At 40.9% G+C, this 26,020-nt stretch overlaps 1 protein-coding gene across 2 annotated transcripts in view; it reads left to right on the top strand.

The window, feature by feature from the left end:
* Positions 1-242: 242 nt before the first annotated feature.
* Positions 243-26,020, top strand: part of ADAM23 (ADAM metallopeptidase domain 23) — a gene marked incomplete at both ends in the record, with an annotated part of 161,853 nt that continues 136,075 nt past the window's right edge. For both annotated transcript variants that reach the window (XM_079710762.1, XM_079710763.1), the window contains 2 exons: positions 243-456; positions 1,575-1,792. In XM_079710762.1, the coding sequence (XP_079566888.1) occupies positions 243-456; positions 1,575-1,792 (432 nt within the window). The remainder of the gene's footprint in view (positions 457-1,574; positions 1,793-26,020) is intronic.

The following is a 26,020-nucleotide window of genomic DNA, read 5'->3' as shown; positions in this document are numbered from 1 at the left end:
AGTCTCCAAGTTGGCGGAGCGACTGGGACCCCCGGACTCTTCAGCAGCCACCCCGGGAGGGGCTGAGAGGCGAGCAGGGCAGGGGGGCGCCGCCCAGCCCCTAGCCCCGAGCTCCGACCCCCTTGTCCGCGGCCGCACCATGCGCGCCGAGCCGGCGTGACCGGCTCCGCCCGCAACCTTGCCCGCAGCCTAGCCCGGCGCTCTCGCTGGCCACACCGAGCGGCGCCCGGGAGCTATGAGCCATGAAGCCACCCGGCAACAGCTCCGGGCGGCCGCCCGTGGAGGGCTGCAGCCTCCCCAGAGCCTCCAGCTGCTCCCGCGGCGGCCCCGCCGGCCCGGCGCCCATCCGCGCCCCGGCCCGCGCGCCGCCCTGCCGCCTGCTCCTCGCACTTCTCCTGCTGCCTCCACTCGCCGCCTCATCCCGGCCCCGCGCCTGGCGGGCTGCTGCACCCAGCGGTGGGTATGGCCCAGGTGCCCTTTGCATTGCCTTGTCCACGGGGCCCTGCAGAGGAGAGCGAAAGGCACGCGGGTCCGTGCGCTCCGGACACGTCCAGGGCTCGGCCTTTGCGAGCCTCTCTCTGCCTGTCCACCTCTCTCATTCCCAAACCGGCGTTCATTCCAGTTCACTTTTTGAAGTCCATTTTTCTGTTGCATTCACTAAATTACTGCCGGTTCCACTGGAAGGTATTCAGTGGATGCGGGGTCCCTAACTGATCTCTGTGCAACTTGGGGAAACCGGTGGATGGGGAATGCAGCGAGGGAGCAAGTTTTTTCTTGGGTGGTGGAGCCTGAACGTGAGTGCGGGAGGATGTGATGAGAATAGTGGTAATGTGTTTCCTCAAATTGCCTAGTGGGTTTTTCACTGCTGTTGGAATTAAGGTGGGGGAGGGAAACTTCAGGGATATAAACCTTTGGCTTGTAATTTCTCAAAATGCTTGTCATTGTAATGAACAACGAAGATAAAATGATGTTCCATACATTGATGATTGGACATCAGTGACAGCAGATAGCTGGCCATAGGCAGGAAAATAAAAAGAAATTGGAAAGCTGCCAGCATCTGCATCCCTCTGTGGCAAAAGATTTTTGCTCATCTCAAAGTTAAAAGAAAAGGGAATTGTCCATTTTGTTAAATGAATCGGTTAACATCCCGTGTTCATGAGTTCAGCACTCAAGTTATCTGTGGAGCGTTCTTAGCTCCCAGGTGGGATACTCTTAGTCCTGGTCCCACTGAGCTTCTGTAGACTCCCAAGGTGGGGAGGTGAGGGGCAGAATCCCTGAGCTTGTTCGTTTAATGACCCTTCCTTCAAGTCCATTCCCCCTCAGCCCCACCACCAGACTTAGAAGTATAGATTTAAGACTATAAACAGTACATTGTTGTATAAGCCTTATTGGCTGATAACCTCTCCAGGCCATTTCATTGTTGCAATAACTTGCTTTCCTGTGTCTCTACACCTTACCTGCTTAAAAGTAGAAAACTTTGTTTTTGCAATTAATGGAAAAATGCATTTTAGTACTTATGTATTTATAGGGTATGTGTGTGTTTGTGTATGTTTGTGTCCCCGCCTCCCCCCCAGCTCCGCATTGGAATGAAACTGCAGAAAACAATTTGGGAGTCCTGGCAGATGAAGACAACATATTACAACAGAATAGCAGCAGTAATAGCAGTTACAGCAATGCAATGCAGAAGGAAATCACACTGCCTTCAAGACTCATATATTACATCAACCAAGACTCGGAAAGCCCTTACCATGTTCTTGACACGAAGGCAAGACACCAGCAAAAACATAACAAGGTAGGCAGGGTCTGGGTATGCAAAAGTGGCTGCCATGAAGAGTTAGTTGTCCTTTGATTTGATTTTCTGCCAGAATCTGATTTCACAAATGTTACTGCAGCATTTTATTAGGAAACCAATTAATATTATGATAGGGGAGAAACTGGAGGGAATTAACCTGGGATCTACTGGGATAGGGTTGCTGTTTGTCTTTCCTCTCTGACACTAAACTGGAATTGGAATTTTCTTATCGCCTTATAAGTTTAACAGCTGAAATGTGGTCCATTTTTCTTGTAGGTGCATTGAACACTGAACAGTAGTTAAGCGAATATGTTGTTGGTCCTGACTTTTATTTGTGAGGCTTTATGTAAGGGTGCAGTATTCTACCTCCCATGAAGAAAACTGCTTTCAATCTGCACCCAGAAAATTGCTATAAAAAGCTGTTGGGCTGCAGATTCCCTATCAGTCTTTCACTTAGAAATTGAGTGGTTAAGTTTAAACAGCCTCTTTCTTTCTTTAGTTGGTTAGTAGGAAAAAAATACTTTTGGGGGGGTTATATTTTCAGTAGGTAAACAATATGACATTTTAAAAGATTATGGTGAATATAAACAAACAATTTATATAATATAGAGACCAGTTTTGGTCAGCATAATCCTTCAAGACTTTATCTGCATTCATTGTGAACAGTAGCTTTACTTGCAGATTGGTTCAGAAAGTGTCACTGATTTTCAAAAAGGCATTCAGTGGAAGATGAAGGTGCTTAATATCCAAAGAGTTCAAGGGATCTTTTTTTTTCCTGCTTACTAGTCATTATTTGAGTTAATAAAATTTTGGACCCCAAGCAGATGTCCACAATGGGTTATCAGTGCCTCTTTTCTTTATTAGGAGCAGAAAATAGAGTCCGTATGTTAAATATTTTACTTTGGACTTGTAGGATAGGAAGAAAACTTTCCTCTACCCTTCTAGGTTCTTCTGGCTGGTCCAAGAATTAAATTGACATGAGACAGGTTAACAGGAGAAAATCAAATTTAATCTCGTATGTATACATGTGAGGGTCAGAGGCCCAACACACCTGAGAGGTTCAGAGAGAGAAAGGTAAAATGAGATGTATATGCCATCCTGAGCTAAGGAATGGCATAGGGGCCTCGGGCTTCCAAGGACAGGAGGGTCATTCATAGGACAATAAAAAGAGCAGATGTTTGGTGATTAGATGTTTGCCCTGCCATATAGATGGGGCCACTTAGATAAAATTTATCTCTCGTAATAACTCTTTTCTGGGAAAAATCCTCAATTTAAGTTCTGCTGGGTAGTTAAGGGAGGGGCAGTAGTTTCTCTTGAACCTGCAGGGTCTTGATTGTGCCTTTAGTTCAAAATAATCCTCATGCAAAAGTGACACATTTTGGGGGAGGCTCGTTCTGAGCCCTTACAGATTATACCTGTTCAGTTGAGAAGAACAGTCATTGTCTAAACATCTAGAATTTAAGGAAAGTATCTATGGTTTGCGTCATTGTTTTTATTAGTTTTCTAAAATATGGGTAAGTGGTAACAGTATTTATTCCTATTTTACAAATGGGGAGTTAGAAATTTAAGGCCTTCAGGTGACTTTCCCAGGATTGTAAAACAGCTGATGTAAATTTCAAGAGGCCTGAATATTTAATATTTACAAGTCAGGCTTCTGAGAAAATGCTTCCTTCATATCGGATGTTATTGGAAAATTTAACTTTGCTTCACGGTGCTGTGAAGTGGCTGCTACCCGCCTTGGCTGAGATGAAGGGATCTCTTTGCTCATGGCCCTTTTCTGATCTGCTCATATGTAACTGGACGGCTTGACTCCTGGATCCTGTCTACCCGTTTGTCTTGTTGATAGGAGGAGTGGGTGGTGTCTTTAAGGAAGAAGAATCCAAGGTCCTCTTGATAAAGGCATTGAGGCCCATTTTATGGTTTTTCTACTAATTAATAAGATCCTCTATGGTTAAGTGACAAGTTCTCAAATTCCAGTGCCTTTGCATAAGGTGCTGGAGGAAGAAAAAAATGGCCTGAAAGCCTATTTTAAAGAATGCTCAAGCCCTCTCGAGTTTGGACTTGAAGGGAACTTTAGTGAAACTTCTCTAATAACTGAGCTGTCGGTGGCTATGGCTAACTCCTGTGTTCTAGTCTAACCTTACTGGGTTGCTTTTTTTGGTGGGACTTGGTTTGACTACAATATATCTGAATTTTTATGATAGTAAGGTTGTTAAAACTTTACCCACCACTCATGTAGAGGAATAGATTTCTTAGTAGGGTGCACATACTTGCTGGAATGATTTTACCTCTCCACTTCCACCCCCCATAGTGGTTAGGTTTCTTTTATCTTCAAAAAAAATGTTTATGTAGAAATTATATTTGAAAGCATTTTTCTTCTTTTCTTATTAGTTTGATTCAACAAGTATTTGTTGCACACTTCTCATGTGCAAAGTAGTGTGGTGAAGATTCAGAGATAAGAGTTAAGGGGTACAAGGATGGACAAGACAAGGTCTGTCCTCCAGGAGACACAAAAATGAGATAAGCAAGATTCTAAAAAGTGCTCTCATACAGGGATAAACAGTGTTCTTTCTGTATGGGTTCCCTGAAATTTCCCTCTGTGTTCTATGATTTCCCTTGCACTTCTGTTTTGAAGCATCTCTTTTTTTTTTTTTTTTTTTGCGGTACGCGGGCCTCTCACTGTTGTGGCCTCTCCCGTTGCGGAGCACAGGCTCCGGACGCGCAGGCTCAGCGGCCATGGCTCACGGGCCCAGCCTCTCCGCGGCACGTGGGATCTTCCCGGACCAGGGCACGAACCCGTGTCCCCTGCATCGGCAGGCGGACTCCCAACCACTGCGCCACCAGGGAAGCCCTTGAAGCATCTCTTGAACTAGTTGACAAAAAGTGTTGCATATGCTTTCTGCTGTATCTTTGGATGACTTGCCTAATCATAGTGATGGGAGATACTTGTCAATTCAGCTGCTTTCCAAATGTTTCAGTAAGAGAAAAAGTATGGAATTTCATTATTTGTGCTTTTATAAAAGAAGTTTTGATTTTAATATCTGTGTATTATGTACCTTTCTTTCTCCCCTGATTTCATTGCGCCCAAGCACATTTTTTTTTTTTTTTTTTTTTTTTTTTTGCGATACGCGGGCCTCTCACTGTTGTGGCCTCTCCCGTTGCGGAGCACAGGCTCCGGACGCGCAGGCTCAGCGGCCATGGCTCACGGGCCCAGCTGCTCCGCGGCACGTGGGATCTTCCTGGACCGGGGCACGAACCCGTGTCCCCTGCATCGGCAGGCGGACTCTTAATCACTGCACCACCAGGGAAGCCCAACCCAAGCACATTTTAATGAATGCCTTAGAAATGCTGAATCACTGTGCCATTCTCCTGGAATCCTAGATTGGGAGGGTAGAGGTGGAGAGGGAAATTCCCAGATATAGGTTATAGGGCAGACCTCCATATTTATTTCATAAGTATTTAAAGTTGAGCAGGCCTTACTACTTTACAGTTGTGAGAGTTAAGATGCTTGTTAACTCTTTCAAAATTGGTAAGTTTAAAAGCAGACTGTGCAAAGCAGGCTGTAATACTAGTGTTTCTGAAAATCTTAAAGTTTTCTTTGTCAAAGATTGTTAAGGAATCTTTTTATCTCCAGATAGGGTTATATATAACTTGTTGTCCAAACTGTGACATTTTTTGAGAGTGAAAGTAGGTACGCTTAATAACTATGCCAGGATAATTGGCATAAACCTAGATGGTCCAGAGCAGACTGGGAACATGGTCATCTCAGATCTAAACAGTTATGTTCCTTGATTTTTGGCACTTAACCCAATTCAGGTTTCTTTATAGACAGCTTTATTTTCTGATAATTTATTGTAATTTTTCTTTTTTTTTTGCGGTACGCGGGCCTCTCACTGTTGTGGCCTCTCCCGTTGTGGAGCACAGGCTCCGGACGTGCAGGCCCAGCGGCCATGGCTCACGGGCCCAGCCGCTCCACGGCATGTGGGGTCCTCCCGGACCAGGGCACAAACCCGCGTCCCCTGCATTGGCAGGCGGACTCTCAACCACTGTGCCACCAGGGAAGCCCTATTGTAATTTTTTTCTTACTAACTAGGAGGTTAATTTACCACCTTGTAGAAGTAATAGGGTCTGAAATGGGAACATTTTGTTTTGCTTTCTTATCAAGACTTATCTTCTTCACCTGTAGAACTTTTACAAGCATAAATGGAATTTTATGATTACTAAACATAAGCATTTTATCAACCTAATTAATTCAATATTTTGATAAAATATACATTTAAAAAGAGGCAGAAACAATTTAGATTAATTAATTAATTAATTCATTCATAGATAATCCTATGAGATCTATTCCTGAGAATGTTAATGAACCTGTGGGGGAAGAAAAATAATTTTTCTTCTACCCTTCCAGTTTCTTGGCTGAGACACACCCTGTAATAAAAGACAGGTTAACAGGAGGAAATTAGAAGTTTAACGACATGTATGCCTCCTGTGTACATGGGAGAGACTCAGGAAAGCTGAGTAACTTTGAGATGGCCCAGCCATCAGCTTAAATAACTGTCCAGCTAAAGACAAGATGGTGGGGAGCCAGTGATGGGAGGCTATCAGGAAAAGCACAGTAAACGAGGGTAAGCTTGTTACACAGGTTTAAATCGTTGCCTTTTACGCTGATTATGTGTTTCTGGAGATTTCGAGTATCCTCCTCTTTCTGGTACAGAAAGGGAAACACCCTTACAAATGGAGATTTCTTATAAATATAAATGTCTCTTACAGAAGAGTGACTTCTGCTTGGTTTACAGAGCTGCTCCTGTGTCCACTGTTTCTTAAAAATAATGTTTATGCCAAAGAGGCATATTTTGGGATAGTATACTCTTCTCCCCTTCAAACCTTTTCCTGAAACTTACCTTTAGTCAAAAATTACTTGCCTTTAGTCAAAAACTACTTGCCTTGAATCCTACTTATTTAGATTCTCTTCTCTTGCAGTTGGGAAGGGATGGAAGAGGTACATTATATACAGCACAGGGTTTGGGGAAAGATGAAAGTCATCTCCTTGGACTTGAGATATGGCTCAGTCTTTTGTTACCTTCCCTACTGTGCTGGGGAGTCGGACCTGGTGTATTGAATTAAGAACATACAGATTATGACCTGCTGAATGAGGGGGCACAAACCACCCACACGGGTCGGCAAGTAGCTCCCTCAGCATCCAAGCTTCCACTTTGGGGAATTGCAAACTGCTGGGTCGTTTTGACTGAAGACACAGTTTCAATACACCCACACAAAAGAAGAAGGGTCACAAGATTTATTATTCACAGATCCCAGAAAAGTTTGAGGAGAGGGGTGGGAAGGACATTCCTTTGTCCCAGGTCACCAATAAGCAGAAGATAGAGAGGGTAGCAAGCATCTATCACTTATAAGGTGGCTGGGTCAGAGGTCACTAACTTTTCACAGGCTTAACTCTAAGTGATTATTTTAAAAGGCATCTGGGGAAAGCAAAGAGGGACTTGTGGTAGGAATCCCAAAGTGCAGTCCTTATCTAAATGTCCAGACTCTAGGTGTGAGCAGGGTTTCCAGTCTGTAAAATGTCTCGGCAGCAACTCAGAAAAACAAAAGTTGTTTTCTTCATCACACCTATTCCCACCAACCCAGGCTGAAGAGAGAGAAGAGAGAAGTTTAAGTAAATTTAGATCACGATGATTATCATCACTTCCTACTCTGCTTCAGGACAAAGCTGGTTCCCCGTTTCTTGACCATCCAGAAGCCAGCTGCTCCACTGCTCTCAGTGTGGATCAGCAGAAAGAAATACTGGGTCCTTAGAACTGGGCGTGTGACAACTATTAGTTTATTTGGTAATACAAACTTTGGTATTGGCCTCAGCGGCCTTCCCAAGTTTTCTAGGTCTCCCTAAGCAGTCATTACAGAATTGTAGTACGTAGAATTCAGGCTTGTAATGGTTTTCCTTGTAATGCCTGGCATATTGTAGGATGTCAGTAAATATCTGTTGAATGGATCGATGGTTGAACACTCCTATGTTAGAAAGAGTGCAGTGCTTTCTGTGAAATTTCATGTTGCAATCAAATTGACATTCAAAAGCGCCTTAAGTTGCTGTTAAGCATTTTTGGCACTGTGACAGAGCAGCAGGAGAGAGAATTTTGGTCTCAAGTTATTAGCACTGCAGAAATCACACTTACGCTACCTAAAATCATGAGAATACCTGTATTAACAATTCTTAGATTACCCCATCAGTGTCACCTACCATTAACATGGGTAATCACAAGCTGACCATGTGGGAGATTTTGTCATTGCTACTGGCTAATTCTCAATGGTGGAGCCCAAGGTGTCCACTCCTGTAGTTTCCAGTCAATCAGATTTACATCTGTGAGGCGTTCAGTTCTGTTTGGCAAATACCTGTTTTGAATCAGGCACCGTGCTAGACCCTGGGAAGAGCAAGGAAGAGTAACACTCAGTCCCAACCTTTGCTCGTGACTTGCTGGGCATCAGAAACAAGGCAGCTGGCGGTGTGTGTGTGGCTTCTGTCAGTGCGTTGCTAATTGTAGGAACAAAGGGCTGTGGGGACTCAGGAAAGTCAAAGAGAACCTCAGAGAGGAAGAAACAATGGAGCTGGCCCTAAAGAGCAATTAGGGGACAAGTTTTCGGGAGGTGGAAAGAGGGTGGAGGGTGGAGGAGGTAGAGAGGGGCCCACAGTCAGCAGGCAAAGGCTCTGCCCTGCTGGAGACAGTGTGGTGAGTGTGAGAAGCGGAAACCCAAGTGTGGGAAATGTAAAAGAATTGGACATCATTGTTACATGCATGGTCAATTTTTTAGAAGTTCACTTGATTCCTCTAGAAATCCAATATGTGTTTGTCAGATGTAGCAGTTGAGAGTTATAATTAGTGTCTTCACAAAGGACAAACAGCTAGTAAGTGGCAGACAGGGTCAGGATTCGAACCCAGGTCTTATCCTTTGCAAAAGTCCAGGCTGGAGAGAGACTAGGGTGTGTTGGGTACGGCGGGTGGTGAAGGGGAAAGGCTGTGAAGACTGTGAAGAGATCAAGGGTTTGGATTTATTTTGTATCAAATGTCTCACCTCCTGATGCATCCGGAGGTGAGCACATGACTGAGCATTGATTGAGTGCCAATTCTGTGACTCCTTAGGGAGCTTACCTTTTAGTGGGAGGAGACAGGCCATAAACACAACAGCAACAGCAGCACAAAGATTTCAGGTGTTGACGAGTGCTTGAAGAAGATAAAGTAGCGTACGTGGTGGAGAATGGAGGGTGGGAGGGTTGCTCTTGAAGAATTGGAAGATTGGGTGTACGGCCTTGGGTGAGAGTAACCTACCTACTGTGGTTCCTCTTTAGATGGGGTGGGCGCCTGCTGTTTCAGTGGCCCCCACCTGCGCTCCTTGTTGCCAAATGCCACCTGTCCTCATTTCTGTTACTCGCCCAGCTCCTGTAGGCATTTCAGTTTGGACCCTAGTCTCGCGGAGCACAGGCTCTGGACACGCAGGCTCAGTGGCCATGGCTCACGGGCCTAGCTGCTCCGTGGCACGTGGGATCTTCCCGGACCGAGGCATGAACCTGCGTCCCCTGCATCGGCAGGCGGACTCTCAACCACTGCGCCACCAGGGAAGCCCCGGACCCTAGTCTTTGATTCTTCTCTCCCACAAAGTCTGGACTATTTTTGATCGTTTCACCCAGCTGGATTGATCTGATGGCCGCCATGCTTTCCAGCAGTACGTCGTGCTGTCCAAGGTCTTGCTTTAGCATGCATGTGTCCCTACATAACATTTTCTGCTCTTTCTGCTCCTGGGTTGGCTCCTGCCTGCTAACTATATAACTACTTGTGTCATTCTGTCTTCACTTATTCTCAGGTTTTGTTAACAGATTGAGCCACTATCCTTCTCTCTATAGCCAGTCCAAAAATAACAAGTGCATTATTTGCTCAGTGGCTTTGGCTAGGGTTGGTGGCATCATGCAGGCTGAGGATAAAGACAGGCAGGAAGAGAGCTGTCCTGGCTGCCTTGCTCACTTTTCTCAGTGGTAGTGCTATTTTCCCAGCCACCTAAGAGTGAACCTTGGGAGTCATCGTTGACTCTTTTCTCTCCTTCATCTTCTGTCTATAAATAGTCACATATTAAGTCCTGATGTTTCTCCCAAATCCGTCCTTCCCTCCTCCTCTGTATTGTGTTCTTGTCATCGCCTCTTGTCTCTCTCTCTCTTTCTCTGTCAATCCATCAGTCCCACTGCTGACACATTAATCTTCTTGGAACACTTAGTGCATCACGTGACTCCTTTTATCCACATGCAACAAGCATGATTTCAGCAGATGAATTTTCCTTGTGGAGTGACGGAGAGAAAGTGAAATGCTCTGGAGGAGAGCTGTTGCCCCTGTCCCCCTTCTAAATACTACACATTTGCTGGTCCATTCTCCTTTCAGCATTTTTTCCAGGCCTGTTTACCCAGGTCAGTGCATGGCAGGAGGTAATTTTATCTGGACCGTTCCATTGATATCTGTCCAAATTCTGGGGCTAGTTATGGAAAACCCTTGTGATCAGTAGCAGTAACCCAAACTGTCAGAGTGTGTTCTCAGGCTTTTGTTTTAGGTTCAAATACGGTTAAATTCCTGCTTCAGAAGGTCCTTCCTCTCCATCTTTAGGATCTGAGTAATTAATTGCTCCTAGAGAATAAGTTTTCTGAATGAAAATATTTTATTCCTCTCAAATATGTACATAATCATAAAGCTTTATTCACACGAAGTATTCAATTCACAAATGATGTGGGTATCCATGGTCTTATGAAAGATTCATTCACATAATTCATTCATTCATAATCCACCTAGCATCTGAATTTTGCAATTTTACAAAGGAGTTTTTGTGTTTAGAATTTATATAAATTCAGTACAATTTTAATCAAATCCAATGCTAGGAATTCTATTATAAAACGGTAGATCCAGTTATTTTAGTTAGAATAATGAGAAGTTAAAAACAATTATGTTCATTCACAGCAAATCAAGATACAGTTTTTGCATTTCACAGAGTATGTGAGTGGTGCATCCTCCATCAATGGGTACCCAGTCTGGACAGAGCCAGATCTGTGAATTAGCTCCATGCTCCAAATAAGGTTTTGTTATATTGTTGTCTTCTCTGGTTAAAGAGTAGACAGAGGCTACTTTCCTCATCTGGAACATTACAAATTAGTGAATTCGAAATCTATGTTCAAGTCTGTTGTAAAAGCTGTTTATTTGTCAACAAGAACTACCTTAATGCTAAATGTTCTCAAAGCTTTCTATTTAGACATGGAATGGATAGAAATTCAAATAAGTCTCCTCTACTGATAGACACTAATTACAGAGAGTTAAGTTCAAACAAACCAATGAACAGAGAAGTGTAAATAGGAGCCTATAGCCAGTGACTATATTGCCCTTTAGCTTTGATCTATTATTATATAGTTGGGGACATTCATCTCTTTCTTATTTGCATGGCAGTGTCCACATGAGGCAGTCATTCTGGCACATTTTAAATCCTAGGTGGGAGGGGGAACAAGATAATCACATGTCCTTGGACCACCTCCTCTGCCCTCAGTGGGGCTAAAGATTAATTTTAGAAGTCAAATCTAAGCACACCTAGAGGCATATCATACAGAACATTTCAGAGCCATTCATTTTTGAGTATCTACTGAGTTCTAATATCTGTTCCAGTGCTTCCTTTCCCTTATTGTGGATGTTCAAAAATTTGCTATATCAAGTTGTAGTCTGGATCACTTAATTGGGTGCTTTGTGCTGTCTTTTAATTGCAAACAGGCTTGTGAATACCATATACCATAATAGTTAATAGTTGTGTTGCAGATGGCCTCCACTAATAATATAAATCAATCAACACTTAGAGGAGTCTTCCATCCTGCATGTGCCTCCTTGCCCTTTGCTTTTCCAGCTAAGAAGATAGAATGCGTTAAACCAACCTGTACTCACTCAACAATACACTGGTAGTAACAAATACAGTATTCACTTTGCAGTGAACCTAAACAGTTTTGTTGAGGCATTTTCATATCTATAATCTCACATGATCCTCACAGCAATAAAACAAGTTTTAAAAATTCTTTTTATTGTGGTAAAATAGATATAACATAAAATTTACCATTTTAACCATTTAAGTGAAAATTTGGGCTTTGCCTCTTAACTGCCTTAACCAAGAGGAGTTCATACACTGACTCCCCTTCTCTTATAAATCATGGCTAAAAATAGTTAGTGAACTCTTGTTAATTACCATGGTCTGCCTTGTACAATGTAGTGGACTTTCATCTCTGTAGAATGTTCAGACCATAGTTAGAGGCATTTATCACTCCTGGGCAGCATAAAAGCAATCACTTGTTGCCTTCAGAACCAGTGGGACATTGGGATGATGCTGTCTTGTTGTTTTTGGCTTTGCAACAGTGCATAAAACATTTTTTGGAAATAGTTAACTATTTTTGTTTCCCTTTCTAAAGAAATATACCTGTATTTTTAAAATTCTTTTATTTGGGACATTAATCCTTTTAAGATCTGCTGATGTACTTTAGGATTATTACCTGAGTAGTATATTTATAAACTATCCTGTCTGTTTATCAGATCTTAAATTGTTTTTCCATTTTAGTTTTCTAGAATTTCTGGCTTTCCCCTGACATGTTTTTAACACCCTAATGTGTTAAAAGTTTGGGAACTTATCTGATGAATTTGTGTGAAACACTTCTATGTTGTGTAACATTTAAAAATCTTGGTTCTTTCACAGAGAGCATAATCTCTCCCTTGATACCCAGACTACATATCCAGCTATTTATCTTGTATCTCCACCTGGATATCTAATAGGCAACTCACACTTAATACATCCAAAACAGAACTTTTGATTCTAATATCTCCTACCCCAACCTGCTCCTTCCACGTTCTTCCCATTTGAGTAAATAGAACATCCTTCTTCCAGCTAAGCTCAAGAGACTTAACCCTTCTATTTCTTTTAAGCATTACCCCAAGCCATGAAATCTTGTTGGTTCTCCCTTCAGAGCTGTTCAGAATCTGACCATTTCTCACTGTCTCCATTGCTGCCAACCTGGTCTAATCTATCATTACCTCTCGCTTGTATTATTAAAATATCTTCCTACCTCTTGTCCCTGCTTTTGTCCTATTCCTGTCAGTCTGGCTCTAGTCTGTTTTACACACTTCAGGCAAAGGGATTCTTTTAAATACTAACTGGGTTCATGCCACTCTTCAGCTGAATAACCTGCAAGAGCTTCCTTCCCACCTCACTCAGAGCGACTTTTTTTCTCTCCTAATCATAACGTAGTTGCTGACGAAAACTAAACTACTGCTAGTTGTTAACTTGATAGCAGGAAGTGCTCTTTATGTTTGTGTGTTTAAACACACAACTCAGGAAAACTAATAAGATTTAAACATCATGTTCACTCATGGCTTAAAAATATTATAAAAAATAGGTTTACCTCCTTTGTCCCATTCACATTTTTTTTTTTTTTTTTGCAAATATCTTCTCCCATTCAGTAGGCTGCCTTTTTGTTTTGGTTTTTTTTTTTTAATTAGTTTCTGCTTTATAACAAAGTGAATCAGTTATACATATACATCTGTTCCCATATCCCTTCCCTCTGGCGTCTCCCTCCCTCCCACCCTCCCTATCCCACCCCTCCAGGCAGTCACAAAGCACTGAGCTGATCTCCCTGTGCTATGCGGCTGCTTCCCACTAGCTGTTTGGTAGTGTATATATGTCCATGCCTCTCTCTCGCTTTGTCACAGCTTACCCTTCCCCCTCCCCATATCCTCAAGTCCATTCTCAAGTAGGTCTGTGTCTTTATTCCTGTTTTACCCCTAGGTTCTTCATGACATTTTTTTTCTTAAATTCCATATATATGTGTTAGCATATGGTATTTGTCTTTCTCTTTCTGACTTACTTCACTCTGTATGACAGACTCTAGGTCTATCCACCTCATTACAAATAGCTCAATTTCATTTCTTTTTATGGCTGAATAATACTCCATTGTATATATGTGCCACATCTTCTTTATCCATTCATCCGATGATGGACACTTAGGTTGTTTCCATCTCCGGGCTATTGTGAATAGAGCTGCAATGAACATTTTGGTACATGTCTCTTTTTGAATTATGGTTTTCTCAGCGTATATGCCTAGTAGTGGGATTGCTGGGTCATATGGTAGTTCTATTTGTAGTTTTTTAAGGAACCTCCATACTGTTCTCCATAGTGGCTGTACCAATTTACATTCCCACCAGCAGTGCAAGAGTGTTCCTTTTTCTCCACACCCTCTCCAGCATTTATTGTTTCTATTCACATTTTAATTAAAAATTTTTGATTTTTCCTATTTTCAAACCATAGACCATACAATTAAAATGGAGTATTTTTTTTTATTGTAACAATAAAACACAAAACGAGCATAACACCCAAACATATCTGTTGGCCTTGTGACAAGTTCAAGATTACCCTGTACTGTGCAAAAATGCTTTTGATGTGTCAATGGCTTGTCAAAAGATTATACTTTATTATTTATTTGAGAAAAGATAGATGATGCTTCTGAGGTCAGCAGACAGTGGGCTGAATAAGAGAAGGGTTATTGCTGTTGTAGCAGTGCCACAGTTTTTACTTCCATGAAGAGCAGTGCTTTCTTTGCTAGCTGGGGAAATTGCTTGAGGCCAAAGAAGACAAGCTTCATAGTGGGGACAGGAGTCTTCACAGAATTTTCGGAGGGAACTCTTAATATCAGAACTAAAGGAAACATTGTACTGTAACCATTGGATTTCACGGGGAGTGGATGATCACAGGAAGGTGGGTATAAGCTGAAGCTCTGAGAAGAAAATTGCTCAAAAGGAGCATTTGGAGATGTTTTGCTGGAAGCTGAGATTTGCTATTTGTTAGATGAATAAAACAAATCTTATTTGTTTTAAATGTTTAAGAGAAGGAAAGTTGAGTTTTTGCATGTTAATTCTTTTTATTGTGGTAAAATAGATATAACATAAAATTTACCATTTTAACCATTTAAGTGTACATTTCTGGGTATTAAGTATATTCACATTATTGTGCAGCTATCACCACCGTCCATTTCCTGAATGCTTTTCATCTTCTCCAACTGAAACGGTACCTATTAAATATTTATTCCCCATTCCTCCCTCTCCCTGGCTTCTGGCAACCAACATTTTATTTGTTGTCTCTGTGAATTTGACTATCTTAGATACCTAATATAACTAGAATCATAAAGTATTTGTCTTTTCTTGACTGGCTTATTTCACTTAGCATAACGGCTTCAGGATTCATCCATGTTGTAGCATGTGTCAAGATTTCTTTCCTTTTTAAGGCTGAATAATATTCCATTTTATGTATATGCCACATTTTGTTTACCCATTCATTTGTTGACGGATACTTGGGCTGTTCCACCTTTGGCTATTATGAATAATGCTGCTATGAACATGGATATATAAAATGTGTTTGAGTCTCTGCATTCAGTTCTTTTGGGTATATACCCAGAAGTGGAATTGCTGGATTATATGGTAATTCTATTCTTAATATTTTGAGGAATGACCATAACATTTTCCATAGTAGCTGCATTATTTTACATTCCCACCAGCAATGCACAAGAGTTCCAATTTCTCCACATTCATATCAACACTTTGTTTTTTTTAATAACAGCCATTCTAGTGGATGTGAAATAGATCTTATTATGGTTTTGATTTGCATTTTTCTGATGGTTAGTGACATTGAACACCTTTTCATTTGCTTTTTGGCCATTCGTATATCTTTCTTGGAGACATGTCCATTCAATTCTTTCCCCATTTTAAAATCAGGTTGTTCATTTTCTAGTTGAGTTTTAGGAGTTCTTTATATATTCTAAATATCAGTCCCTATCAGATATGTTTTTCTCTCATTCTGTGAGTTGATATTTTACTCTTAAAATTTAGTTCTTAATTTTGATGAAGTTCAACTTATCTATTTTTTTCTTCTGTTGCCTGTGCTTTTGGTGTCATAGCCAAGAAATCATTGCAAAATCCAGTGTCATTAAGCTTTTCCCCTATATTTTCTTCTAAGAGTTCTATAGTTTTAAGGCTTATGTTTAAGCGCTTGATTCACTTTTAATTAATTTTTGTATATGGCGTAAGGGTCCAGCTTCATTTTTTTTCATGTGGATATCCAGTTTTTCTTCCATCACCATTTGTTGAAAAGACTGTCCTTTTCCTGTTGAATGGTCTTGGCACCCTCATTGAAAATCATTTGACCATATATGCGAGGGTTTATTTCTGGGCTCTTTAGTCCATTGGTCTTTATGTCTATCTTTATATCAGTATCATACTGTTTTGATTACTGTAGCTTGGTAGTAAAATTTGAAATCAGGAAGTGTGAGACCTCTACCTTTGTTCTTTTCCAAGACTGTTTTGACTATTCAGGGTCCCTTGAGATTCCATATGAATTTTAGGATGGATTTTTCAATTCATGCAAAAAATATCATTGGGATTTTAGTTCAGGGATTGCACTGAATCTGTAGATTGCTTTGGGTAGTATTGACATCTTAACAATACTACTTTGGGTAGTACTGACATCTTCCAGTCCATGAATATGGGGTGTCTTTCCATTTATTTGTGTTTTATTTAATTTCTGTTATCAATGTTTTAGAGTTTCAGAGTTCAAGTCTTTCACCTGCTTGGTTAAGTTTATTCCTAAGTACTTTTTCTTTTTGATGCTAGTATAAATAGAATTGCTGTCTTTATTTCCTTTTATGATTTTGCATAAAAATGAAACTAAGTTTTCTGTGTTGGTTTTTGTATCCTTCAACTTTGCTGAATTCATTTATTAGTTCTAATAGGATTTTTTTTAGTGGAATCTTTAGGGTTTCTTTATATAAGATCCTGTCATCTATAAACCGTGATAATTTTATGTCTCTCCCCCCCCCACCCCAGTTTTCATGCCTTTTATTTCTTTTTCTTGCCTAATTGTTCTGGCTAGGACTTCCAGTACTATGTTGAGTAGAAGTGGCAAAAGTGGGCATGTTTGTCTTGTTCCTGATCTTAGAGGAAAAGCTTTCAGTTTTTCTTAATTGAGTATGATGTTAGCTGTGGGTTTTTCTTATATGGCTTTTATTATGTTGAGGTAGTTTCTTTCTAGTGCATGTTTTATCTCACAGGTTCCTTTAAAAGGGTACCAGAATATGTATGACTAGAATAATGAATTGGTTGCATATTAAGTGGGCAATTTTGGACTTTCTTCATTTCAGAAATAATTAGATTGGGTTGATTTGGGGAATCTCAAACTTTTGTGTGCATGGGAACTACCTGGGGAGGTTGTTGAAAACATTTTGAGTTAGTAGGTCTGTATGGGGTCCAGTGGTTTGCATTTTTATATCTCAGGCTATTTTGGTGGGGGTGAGTTTTTTCTCTCCAACCCTTTATTGATCCTAAAATTCTGTGAAATATCCTCCAATGAGAGGTGACTGGGCGTTCATAAGAGGCAATGAAATACATATACTGGTGGTTGAATTAGGGATTGTTTATTATTCCAAGCAATGCCTGCATTTTTGGAGTAGCTGCTTCCTGAGATTCTGACGTGTTGGAAAAAGACTAGGAATTATAAAGTGTAGACTCATTATTTGAAAGTGTGAGAAGAATAGCTGGCTCCAGAAGTAGTTGGTGTGAGGTGATTCAGGGAGAAAAGAGCTTTTGGGAAATAGAGGCAGAAGAGGGCCTAGGGAACAATTTTCCACAGAGAGGTTGCTAGTGGGGTCATAGTGCCCTTTGATTTATTAGCAAGAAGTCCTTGGTGGGACAGTTTCTGGTGGGGGAATTCCAAAGAACAGTGTTGGGAATCAGAGAGAAGAAATGTTACAATGGGTGAAAAACTGATGACCAATGTGCATATATAAACATGCACACCCTCATGGGTAAAAGTAGTGTAAATATTTGTGCAAAATTAGTAGCTGCTTTACTATATTTATTTACATGGTCGAAGAATTCAGAGTTCATAAAAAATAAAATGAAAAGTGTAAAGTCTCTCTCCCATCATTCCCCAAAGGAATAAAAAAACTTTTATTTTTAGTTCTCTTAACGTTAAATAATTTATCTGCACTATTTTTAGATCCATCAATCTAAGACATTATCTTTTGTCTGCCTGTTACGAAATGTGAAGAATATATTATACTATGTTGTGCTCCTTCCTTTCTTCCCTTTATCTCTTGATTTTCATTTCTTATATATTTTTAAATTTCTGGTAGTTTTAGCAGGAATGTACAGTTAAAACAGACTTGGAGAGGGAGGGCATAGGTTTAGAATTATGTGGTAATTTGCTGTCTTCTATGTCTGGGGAGACCCGGAAGGACAGCTCAAACACACGTACCTCCCTTTGATGAGCTGCTAAGAGCTGCTGTCAACATACAAGGCCGTGGAAGTGAGGGATGGAGAGAAATTTTGTGAAGGAAAAAAATTGCATTATTTCTTCTCTATTATTTTTTAAATGTGAGAAGGGACCAGAGGATGAAGTATCTATTAGAATTTTGTTCTGGTTACAGTGGGAAACCACTGATGAGTTTTAAACAAGACAATAACATTATATGATTTATATTTTAAGAAGATCATTCTGGCAGCTTTATAGATGGACTGCAGAGGGGCAAGAGTGGCAGCAAGGGGACCAGTTAAGAGATGCTTACAGTTGTCCAGGGCAGAGTCTGTGTGGCCCTGCACTAAGATGGTAGCAGAGGAATTACAGGGAAGTAGTTCATTTGGGGTATATTTTAGGGGTGGAGCCTCCAGATTGTTGATGATGTGGTGGGATGGGTGAGCTAGAAGAGGAGAGGAATCATGGCAGACAGAATGATGGCCTCCCAAAGATGTCCACATCCTAATCCCAGAAACTGTGAATATGTTACCTTACGTGGTGGTAAAAGGTGGTTCTGATCACCAGATTCTAATGTGTGGAGGAGGTTTCCCAAAGCAACAAGCAGTTCTCAGGACACCAGCAGGGTATCTGAGACTGCAACTCAGTTCTGACATTATTTACCTGGAGTTAGTGTCAGATCCCACAAGCTAAGGGCTCAGTCCTAAAGGACTGCCCCTCTCCCCGCCACTTCAGATGCCAGTTGCATACCCAGGTTATCACCTGTGCTTCTGACCGACTGGCTATAAATAAGAGGTTCCCAGGGCTTCCCTGGTGGCGCAGTGGTTGAGAGTCCGCCTGCCGATGCAGGGGACGCGGGTTCGTGCTCCGGTCCGGGAAGATCCCACGTGCCGTGGAGCGACTGGGCCCGTGAGCCATGACCGCTGAGCCTGCGCGTCCGGAGCCTGTGCTCCACAACGGGAGAGGCCACAACAGTGAGAGGCCCACGTACAGCAAAAAAAAAAAAAAAAAAAAAAAAGTGGTTCCCATGACCTCCTCCTTGGGTTCGATTAATTTGCTTAGAGCAACTCACAGAACTCAGAGAGACATTTTGCTTACTAGATCACCGGTTTATTATAAAAATATACAACTCAGGAACAGCTAGACAGAAGAGATATGGGGCAAGGTATGGGGAAAGGCTGTGGAGCCTTTATGCCCTCTCCGAGCACACCGCTCTCCCCGAATCTCCGTGCGTTCACCAACCCAGAAGCTCTCTGAACCTCCTTTTCTTGTTGTTTTCATGGAGGCTTCATTGCATAGGACTTGTTGATGAAATCATTGGCCATTGAACCTCCAGCCTCTCTCCCTTCCCCAGAGGTCAAAGGGTGGAACTGAAAGTTCCAACTCTCCTTTCAAGATTGGTTCCCCAGCAGCCAGCCCCCATCCCTAGGTGCTTTCCAAAAGTCATCTCATTAACAAAAACTTAGTTGTGGTGAAAAAGGGCTTGTTATGAGTAACAGGACACCTCTATGGCTCTGAAGTGCTTTCAGAAACTAAGGACAGAGACCAAATATTATGAGAAAAGATGCTCCTATTGCTGTTGTTGCCCAGGAAATTCCCAGGGTGCTGTGAGCCGGGAGCTGTGGATGAAGATCAAATACATATGAAAAAATATTTTGGTCATCTGACCAAATATACATATTTCTTATAAATCACAATATTTCACATGGCAGAACAGACTTTGTAGATGGGATTAAGGTAAGGATCTTGAGATGGGGAGTTTATCCTGGAATATTTGAGTGGGCAGTGTCATCACAGGGTCCTTACAGCAGTCAGAGTCGGAGAAGGAGATGTCGTGATGGAAACAGAGGTTGGAGAGATGCGAGGAAGGATTGTTACCAAGCCGGCTGCCCGATGTGTACAGAAGCCACTTTCTTGGAGGAAAGAAAGAGCTTTATTGCGAGGTTGACCAGCAAGGGGACAGAAAGCAGGACTCAAATCTGTCTCTTTCATCCAGGGTTCAGGGCAAAATTTAAGGGCGAACTTGGCAAAAGCTGACTGGCTAGTCTCAAATCAGTCCATCCGGAAGCCGATTTTCCTTATGGAAGGACTTCTCACTTTGTAAAGGGCTCCAGTGGCAACATTTCTCTTGTTTGAGTTTTGCAAACTCAAGATTCTTCATTCCGGGGTCATCCTGGAGCTGTGGACTCCCATCTTGCACATGCGCAGTGCTGTCTCTGTAAAATAACTGCAGGTTTAAACAATCAGCAACCTGTTTTAAGGAAGCAAAGCCAGTTTAAGCTGGTCAGTGTTTTATGTGCTGTTTCCATTTCCCCCTGTTTCTTTACACATTCCTCAATCTTGAAGGAAATTGGGTGATATCACTCTAGGTGCTTCCTGCTGATTAGGAGCATGGATTTTTATAAGAGGAATGAAATTGTTTTGCACTTAATTGTAAATATTCACAAGTCCCACCTTGAACTCTTAAGTCTTAGGCAATCATCATGCGTGTGGGGAGGCCTTTTAAATATATGAGACAGAGAACAAATACAAAATTTACTGAGTCCTCTGAAGGTGTCTACAAATACCAGCAAATATGTGTAATTTCTCATGCCTTTGGGCGTAACAGTCAAGTCTACTTGCCAACCATCCCCTGGTTCTGCCCCTCGGTTTTGCACCCCTTTTATTATTGGGGGCGGCCTGCTTTTTGGATTGTTTCTGGCCAGATCAGGCAATTTTGTATTACCCTTTCATTGGTCCTTTGCATTTGTGGACCAAAAATAAACTTCTGTAGCCAGTGATTGGTTAGGTCACGCCCCTAATGGTTTCCTCGATATAGATGGGTAATAACTCTTTCTATTAAATGCTCGGGTATAAGCACTAGTCCCTGTTCATTATAAATCCAGCCTTCTTTGGTTGTTTGGTACTGATTGTCTAAGTCTCAAGTCAGCATGAAATCCCCCTTCATCTGCTTTCTCTAGATCCATTTCCCAATACTGAGGTTTAAACAGGGATAGGTCCACACTCAGAATGAGTGCTAGGGCCTTAGGATGGGGATTTTTGGTTCTGGCTGCCTGTTTTGTGCCCTGATCAGCCAAATGATTTCCTTTAGCTATATAACTATCAGTCTTTTGGGGGCCCAGGCAACGTACTATGGCTACTTCTTCCATCATTATAACAGAGTCTAATCAGGCCAGTATCTCCTCCACGTGTTTAACTTCTTTTCTTCCTGATGTTAGTTAGACCCCTCTCTTCTCATAGGGCCCCACGTGCATGCACGACAGAGAAGGCATACTTAGAATCAGTATAAATGGTGACCTTTTATTTAGCCCCAAGGCACAGGGCCCTCTTGAGGGCTATGAGCTTGCCTCTTGGACAGATGTACCCGGAAGGAGGGCTTCCACTTCTAAGGCTTCCTGATGAGTTACTACTGCATACTCAGCCTTTCAGAGTCCCTGGTCTATGAAGCTTCTCCCATCTGTAAACATTTCTATATCTGGATTTTCAGTCAGGTTGGGTCTGGTAGAATAGACTTCTTCAATATTTGTGTACAATCCACAAGCCACGGAATACAGGCAGCCTCTAGAAGCTGGAAAAGGTAAGGAAACAGATTTTCTCCTAGAGGACCCCCCAGAGAAACTACCCTGCTGACACCTTCAGTTTAGGCTCTAGACTTTGATTTTGGACTTTCAACCTCCAGAAGTGTAAGAAAATTATTTGTGTTGTCTTAAGTCACAAAATCATAGAAATTTGTTACAGCAGTAATAGGAAATTAATATAGGAGTCAAGAATGACAATAAGGCTTTTTCCTGGGGAATAGTGCAACTATTTCCCAATATGGGAAAGGCTGGGGAGGAAAGAAGGCTAAGAGAAAACTGAACCTGTCCCCTTCAAGTGGACAGATGGTCATCATACAGATAAGTTGATGGGCGAGTTGGTCCTGGCCTCAGGGGCAGGTCAGGATACGATGGAAATGTGGGAGCCACCAACATATAAATGGTATTTAGAGACCTGGGGTTTACACCCCTGGAGAAAGCATATTACGTAAAAATCATGGAAAGACAGCTTAGTAACTTCCAAACAGAGGCCACATACAGACTTATTCCCCCTCATTTCTTGCTGTTTATATTACAGTTGTTTTCTTTTGAGTCACCAAATGACATTTCGAAAGATAATAAGAAGCTGCCACTTTGGAAGGAAAAAAAAAAACCCAACATTAAGCAACCTTTTAAAAGATCAAATTTCTGGAGTGTGCAGATAGTTGCAGTATTTCTTTCTTCATTTTTTTTTTGAAGAATACATATGAGCTCATTTAACAGATTTAAGCCTATAGTTTAATTTTGGGGGGATTTTTATGGGTATAAATTTTTAAGAATTTGCTTCTTATCAGGTGGATAACCTTTATCTTTTGGGAGAACCATACTCCCCTTTTCTGATGGTACTGGTTGCTTCCTGTTGTTTTGTTTCAAGGGCTTTGGTGACAATTGACAGTGAGCTTTGAAATTAAGGTTAAATTTTGTGTAAAGGCAACACATCTAGAGGAATCTATATATATTCATATATCTCCTGAACATATAGATCAAGGGTTCTCAACCATGGACAGTTTTACATTCCCCAGGGGACATTTAACAATGTCGGGAGATATTTTTGGATGTCGAGATGGGGACGGGATGCTACTGGCATCTCGTGGGTAGAGACCAGGGATGCTGAAAAACATACCACAGTGTACAGGACAGCCCCCAACCCCGACCCACATCAAAGATGTACTCAGCCTAAAGTGTCAGTAGTGCAGAGGTTGGCAGACCCTGTAATAGAACTTGTAAACCTACAGGTTAGGAAAATGGGAACTATTATCTTTCTGTCCCTAACATATATGCTCTTCCTACATAAATCTGGTTGCACACTGAGCTGGCAGACTTCGTTTTGCTGCCCTGATGTAAGTACTACAACATTCTTGCATATTCTATAATTTTTATTTTGTGAGAAACTGGCTAATTTAGTGTTAACTGGAATGGAAGACACAAAGAAGGATTTGAAGTCAATTTAAATGGCTTTTTGGGGGGCTAAAATGAAAGTGTTAAATTTATTATAGTCATATTTTAGGAAAAAATTTCATTCTGTAAGCAGTTTTTATTTTGGACTACTTATCAAGTAGTACTAACATTGTGCCCTTGCTAGTCATGACTAATTAAATACTGCCCTGGTGTAGTTATTTGCTTATTTCAGGTAAAAAAAAAAAGTCACTTGATATAACTATAATTGAAATAAAATAAAATTGTAAAAATTGCTTTGCTTCTTATTGTTTGGCACTGTTGAAATAGAAGCGTTGTGATTTAAAAAAAGTATGTTGAGGAAAAGTCTACTTCCTGTCATTTACTAACTTAAGTAGCAGCCCAAGGAAAAGATGTAGGAATGAAGAGATTTGTACAATGATCTTGAGTCTTTTCATTCCTAGATTTTGCAATGTGAACTTTAATTACTAAATTGGTTAGAGACTTTGAGAAACCTACATTATTTAGTAGGATGGGGGATATACCTTAATTTCTGCAATTTAAGATTAAACCCCTAAGTGTAAATTGGTGCAGCCACTATGGAACAGTATGGAGGTTCCTTTAAAAACTAAAAATAGTTACCATATGATCCTGCAATCCCACTCCTGGATACGTATCCAAAGAAAACTGTAATTCGCAAAGATACATGCACCTCAATGTTCATAGCATGGAAACAACCTAAGTGTCCATTGATAGATGAATGGATAAAGAAGGTGTGGTACATATATACAATGGAATATTAGCCACAGTAAAGAATGAAATAAATGCCATTTGCAGCAACATGGATGGACCTAGAGATTATTATATTAAGTGAAGTAAGTCAGACAGAGAAAGACAAATATCATATAATATCACTTATATGTGAAATCTAAAAAAATGATATAAATGAACTTATTTACAAAACAGAAATAGACTCACAGACATAGAAAACAAACTTATGGTTACCAGAGGGGATAGTGGGGGTTGGTGAGGGGGACATAAAGTATGAGTATGGGGTTAACATATACACACTACTATGTATAAAATAGATAAACAACAAGGACCTATTGTATAACACAAGGAACTATATTCAATGTCTTATAATAACCTATAAGAGAAAAGAATCTGAAAAAGAATATATAAATACACACACACATATATATGATACATATAAATAACTGAATCACTTTGCTGTACAGCTGAAGCTAACACAACTTCGTAAATTAGCTATACTTCGATTTAAAAAATGGTTAAAAATAAAAAAGAGAAATATTTAGAAGTTGTATGTTTTAGTTCTCCAGGGGAATTAAGAAATTGAGAAAATGGGCTAAATGTTTCTTGTTAATAAAGAGAAGAAGAATCTAGTAAAAAAAAAGATTAGGCCCCTAAGATGGTAGATACAGTTAGAAAATTAAAATCACGAGGTGTATACTTTTAAAAATTCCTAAAATGAGGTATATGACAATGTATACCTAAAAGCAGTGACCAGTTTGAAATATTAAAAGTAGTTAAGATAGCACGACTTTCAGAATATGAAGATGACTTTTGGGAAATCAACGGTAAGCATTGTATTGTTTCTTAGGAATACTTAATATAGACACATTAATGCTTTTAACCCGTGTGGTTTGTTAACGAACTAACATCCTCATTTGCTAATCATTCTTTTGTAATTTTAACACACATATACAAGACATATGAAAATGATGTTCTTGGACTTTAATTCTTTTTTTTAACATCTTTATTGAAGTATTATTGCTTTACAATGGTGTGTTAGTTTCTGCTGTAAAACAAAGTGAATCAGCTATACATATACATACATCCCCATATACCCTCTCTCTTGTGTCTCCCTCCCACCCTCCCTATCCCACCCCTCTAGGTGGACACAAAGCACTGAGCTGATCTCCCTGTGCTATGCGGCTGCTTCCACTAGCTATCTATTTTACATTTGGTAGTGTATATATGTCCATGCCATGCTCTCACTTCGTACCAGCTTGCCCTTCCCCCTCCCCGTGTCCTCAAGTCCATTCTCTATGTCTGCATTTTTATTCCTGTCCTGCCCCTAGGTTCTTCAGAACCATTTTTATTATTATTATTTTTAGATTCCATATATATGTGTTAGCATATGGTATTTATTTTTCTCTTTCTGACTTGCTTCACTCTGTATGACTGACTCTAGGTCCATCCACCTCACTACAAATAACTCAATTTTGTTTCTTTTTATGGCTGAGTAATATTCCATTGTATATATGTGCCACATCTTCTTTATCTATTCATCTGTCAGTGGACACTTAGGTTGCTTTCATGTCCTGACTATTGTAAATAGAGCTACAATGAACATTGTTGTACATGACTCTTTTTGAATTATGGTTTTCTCAGGGTATATGCCCAGTAGTGGAATTGCTGGGTCATATGGTAGTTCTATTTTTAGTGTTTTTTTTGCAGTATGCAGGCATCTCACTGTTGTGGCCTCTCCCGCTGCGGAGCACAGGCTCCGGATGTGCAGCCTCAGCGGTCATGGCTCACGGGCCTAGCCGCTCCAAGGCATGTGGGATCTTCCCGGACCAGGACACGAACCCGGGTCCCCTGCATTGGCAGGCGGAGTCTCAACCACTGTGCCACCAGGGAAGCCCCCTATTTTTAGTTTTTTGAGGAACCTCCATACTGTTCTCCATAGTGGCTGTATCAGTTTACATTCCCACCAACAGTGCAAGAGGGTTCCGTTTTTTCCACACCCTCTCCAGCATTTATTGTTTGTAGATTTTTTTGATGGTAGCCATTCTGACCGGTGTGAGGTGATACCTCATTATGGTTTTGATTTGCGTTTCTCTAATGATTAGTGATGTTGAGCATCCTTTCATGTGTT

This window comes from Hyperoodon ampullatus, assembly GCF_949752795.1.
Source record: "Hyperoodon ampullatus genome assembly, chromosome: 8".
NCBI lineage: Eukaryota > Metazoa > Chordata > Mammalia > Artiodactyla > Ziphiidae > Hyperoodon > Hyperoodon ampullatus.
Note: the sequence above shows the minus strand (reverse complement) of the source record. Positions and strands in the feature narration are given on the sequence as shown.